We start from the raw sequence: 4,404 nt of genomic DNA, 5'->3' as shown, positions 1-4,404 counted from the left end.
TAGTGATCAGCATTACGAAAGACACCCTAAACAAATACTAGTTAACTTAAGAGCAATAAATATATTCTCACATTAAAGTTAACTATTACTTATGTATTAAACTGTAAATCAGTTAGTTGTGTAAGTTTTTAAAACGGACCTTGCAGTGTGAAAGTATCAAGTTTAGTTTTTACTAATGCCTGTTGAGTCTTAATTTAGATTAAGTATTGGTATTTTACATAGACTGTTGTTGATAGTTGGGTGGTGTGATATGGTGTTTAGTTAACAGTATAAAGTAATTTTAAACTCAAATATCAAACAAACGTTTACATTTTATAAATGTATTTAGACCAAAGTTAGTGCTACTTACACAACCAAGTATTTTTAAATACAGTAATCTTTAACAGCTTTTTTCTAAAGTAGTTGAAACATTTTTTATGCTACTGTTGTGTATCATATTTTAATAAGTTATAATGAAGAAAAAATTTTTAAGTATGTTTGGGAAACAAATAACTTAAAAAAAAGTCAATAAACAGTAAATTACAATATAAAAATTCTTTTAACTTTTCTAAATGATTTAATTTCAAACAAAGCTTTATAACATATACAAATCTTGAAAGTTGATAGAAGCAATGTTATTGTATTTTATTAACATTTATTTTAAATAATTACTTCAATAACAAATGTAAATTAAACAATAGGTTAACTTTAAAAACACTAATTTTTAAAATTTATGTAATCATTTAAAATACAACTTTTATCTTTTGACGTAGAATTATAAGCAATTATTAAAAACATTTATATTATTTTTAGATGATGGCGTTTTACAAAAGCACACTTCTGTTCAAAAGACATTAAAACAGCAGATAGACATTACGATTGCTCGCTTCAGAAAGAAAGTAGAAAATCTTAGTGATAAACTAACAGAAGCAGAACAAGATCTTAAAGAGACTGAAATCAAACATCAAAAGTCTGAGTTCAAAATACCATCGTTAAAAGAAAAGATATCTATTTACAAGCAAGAAATAGAAAAACTTAGGAAAGAGATATCAGTGAACTCAGAAAATATAGAAACTATGAATGAGCTAAATAGATTTGTAAACGAGACTGTACAGAAGCTAGAGGCAGAAATAGGCTATTACGGCAAAAAGATTTCGGAATTAAGAAAAGAAATTGACGATGTGAAACTAGAAAACAAATTTTTGAAAAAGGAAAATGATGAACTTAAGGCAGATAATGATGGACTACGACATAAACTTAAAGTAGCATTAGAAAAAATTAGCAAGATGGAAAAAGAAAGAAGTTTAACTAGTGAATACAGTCCAAGTGGTTCATTTCAAGCTGTACAATCAGACAGTCAAGGTATTTCGCATAAACGTGAGAGACGTAAGCTCAAAGTTGCAGAAGAAATTTTAAGCAGGTTGGGAAAATTAGGAAGTTCAACTAGTACATATCGTCCAAGTAGTTCATTAGTTTCTCGAGCTCAAAGATCAGACCGTCAAGGTAATTTACATAAAAAAATTATTTAATGATTTTAATGTTTATTGTTTAAATATCCTTAGACAACAAGTTTAAAAAGAATCTAATACTCTGATAACACTGTACTTTGTTAGATAAAAAAATCCTAATTTTAATGACTTGAATATTAATTTAAAGATCTTTAGATAAAAGTTCAAAAAGTAACTAATGCTATGATAACTCAATCAATTCAAAGTATAATGAGTACTAAAATTTTAAACAAAGCTTTAATTAATTTACAACTTAATATAATAATTGTATTTTTTTAAATAAATATTTTTTTCTAAACTAACGAAACACGTTTAGTATAGTTTTATGTTAAAACTTTAGTACTACTGTTTTATGAAGTAAGTACTATTTATTATCAGGAGTTTAAGGCTTTAAAACACAAAAAAAATATAAACACTTTGATTAAAACTATCTATTTACTTTAAAATAACTTTTTCAACTTAACTTTTGAATTTTCAAACTAAGTTTTTTTACAAATTAATTTAATTCAATGTAAAAGAACCTCATTCTAATTTAGCAGATATCTTGTTGTTCGGTGGTGGATTACACAAAAAATCATTTTATTCGTTCTCACTTGCCAATCAACAATGGACATGGATGAGAGAAATTCCAAGTGAAAGATATTTACACGGTTCTGTTACAATTGGTCAGAATGCTTTCATTGTAGGCGGGTTTAATAGCAATACTATTGATAGATACAATAAACTCACAAACACTTTTCAAACTGTTAACAAAATGAACAAATTTCGTTCTATGTTTGGAATTTGTACAGTCAAGCGTGAAATTCTAATATCAGGAGGATATGATGGTTTTACAGGTCAAAAATCTTGCTTTTTGTACAAACCATCTTCAAACACGTTCAAACCAATAGCAAGTATGAATGTTGTAAGAAAAGGTCATGCTCTAGTGAACATGAATGACAAGTTCGTCTATTCCATAGGAGGTTACAATAAACAAAATGGTTATCTAAACAGCATTGAAAAGTACGATCCTGAAACTGATGTATGGACTATCATTGATCAGAAACTAAATATTGCAAGAGATGGTCACCAATCTGTTGCATTTAAACATTATATTTATGTTATTGGTGGAATTAATCAAAACTCAAATACATTAGACAGTATTGAAAAAATTAATATCAAAACCGGAAAATTAATTTTTCTTGATTTAAAATTAAAAGTTTCAAGGTCACATTTCGCTTTAGCTAAGATTGATAGTAAGATTTTTATTATGGGCGGAGAAGTTCGCTCAGGTCAGTCAGCACAGATTACCGTCAAAGTAGAAGTTTTTAATATGCAAGATGAGACAATAACTGATGGAATAAATATTCCATCTCCTGATTGTAATTTCTCTGCTTGCGTTTTGTAAAAACTAAACTTAGTTTACTGGACTTAAATATTTTTGCACTCAAAAATACACTTTTTAAAAATTACTTTTTGTATTGGTGAATCGTAACTTAAAGACTTTTAAAACTTTAACTTTGCTAACATTAAAAGTTTTTATAAAAGGTTTTTGAAGTTTAAAGGGTTTAGAAAAATTTGTTTCAATAAACCTATCTTACTATTGTAACGTACTTTTGCTTACAGTTTGCTTACATCTTATTCTTGATTATTGAATACAATTTTTGATTTTGTCTGAAGCATTACTGCTGTAATTATTTATTAATAGTAATAACAAACCTATGTGCAAAATATTTATCAATCTAAAACTTTTCAGGTTATAAAAAATATTTAAAAAAGCTTTTTTTTTCTTTAACATATAAACATTTGTAGGGTAATGCATTTCTGTTCTTAAAAAACATCTTGTAATTCATTTAATTTCTTAAAACCTGTATTTAGACGTATTATATTATGTTGTCTTACTATTATAGTGCTTTAAAAATATTAATTGTGTTCGATTTTTAAATTATTATCTTTCGTATTGTGCTAAGAAATTATTATTATTTTTGTTTTTAAACATTTATAGATAGACATACAACTTTATTTCATTATTTATATGATCACTCAATTGTACTTTAATTCAAAAAATAAACGAAAAGTAGTTAAGTAGTAAAACTATTTTGTCTCACATTTTAATAAATTAAAAAAAAAAACTGTTTCAATACTTTAAATGATAGCTTATCTAATCTTGCACAAAACTTCTGTTAAAATTAATTTAAACAAAAAGTACTTTAGAACAATTAAGAACTGATTCTTAAAGATAGAGTTGATAAGAAATTTGACGTTTCTTTTCAAATGTTGCAACATTTGATTTTATATCCTTCAAAAAATAAAACTTAGCAGATTAAAATATAATTAAACAACATTTTAATCTAGTTTATGCGAATTATCTTGAAAAAGCAGTTTCAATATTTACAAGGCAAATATTTACATTAAAGCTTTGCGCTGTGCAGAGAAAATTTACAAAAGCTTTATTTTCAAGTAAAAAATATCATATTTATCTTATTGGTTCTACCTAGCGGATAAAGTTCTTACTACATTTTATTTTACTAAACCTATAATATATTAAAACAAGTATACATTTGAAAAATTCTTAAAAATATATGTTCACTTCACTTAAACTAATAGTCAATAAGAATTATTTATATTTCTTTATTGGTACTTATTTAAAACTTGATTTTAATTATTTACTTTAAGTTTATTTTTGTAAATAATAAGCCCTTATAAGTGTTATAGTTTTCAAGTTTAGTAACGATTACAAAAAGATAGAATCAATAAAAAGACCAATTTTTTAAAATATATTTACTTAATCCACTCTTTATTACGGTTAATGCTTACAGTTAAATAAGAACATAGTCCTTTTAATTGCCTTGTTCTAGGTTAGCGTTAAGAGTAATTAATAAATAAAAACCGATAAATAGTATTTAAAGAAATGAGTGGGAATTGTGCGCGGAAGAAT

The 4,404-nt window shown here is 25.5% G+C and overlaps 1 protein-coding gene across 1 annotated transcript; it reads left to right on the top strand.

Annotated features, from left to right (window-relative positions):
• Window positions 1-2,094: 2,094 nt before the first annotated feature.
• On the top strand, window positions 2,095-3,025 carry LOC145844416 (kelch-like protein 36). The gene has a single exon (XM_082951816.1). It carries the CDS (start codon window positions 2,104-2,106, stop codon window positions 2,872-2,874), a length of 771 nt encoding a protein of 256 aa, XP_082807942.1. The 5' UTR covers window positions 2,095-2,103; the 3' UTR covers window positions 2,875-3,025.
• Window positions 3,026-4,404: the final 1,379 nt, after the last annotated feature.

Source organism: Thalia democratica, chromosome 9 (assembly GCF_965202585.1).
Source record: "Thalia democratica chromosome 9, ktThaDemo2.hap1.1, whole genome shotgun sequence".
In the NCBI taxonomy this organism is placed as follows: Eukaryota; Metazoa; Chordata; class Thaliacea; order Salpida; family Salpidae; genus Thalia; species Thalia democratica.
This window is presented reverse-complemented; position numbering and strand designations above follow the sequence as displayed.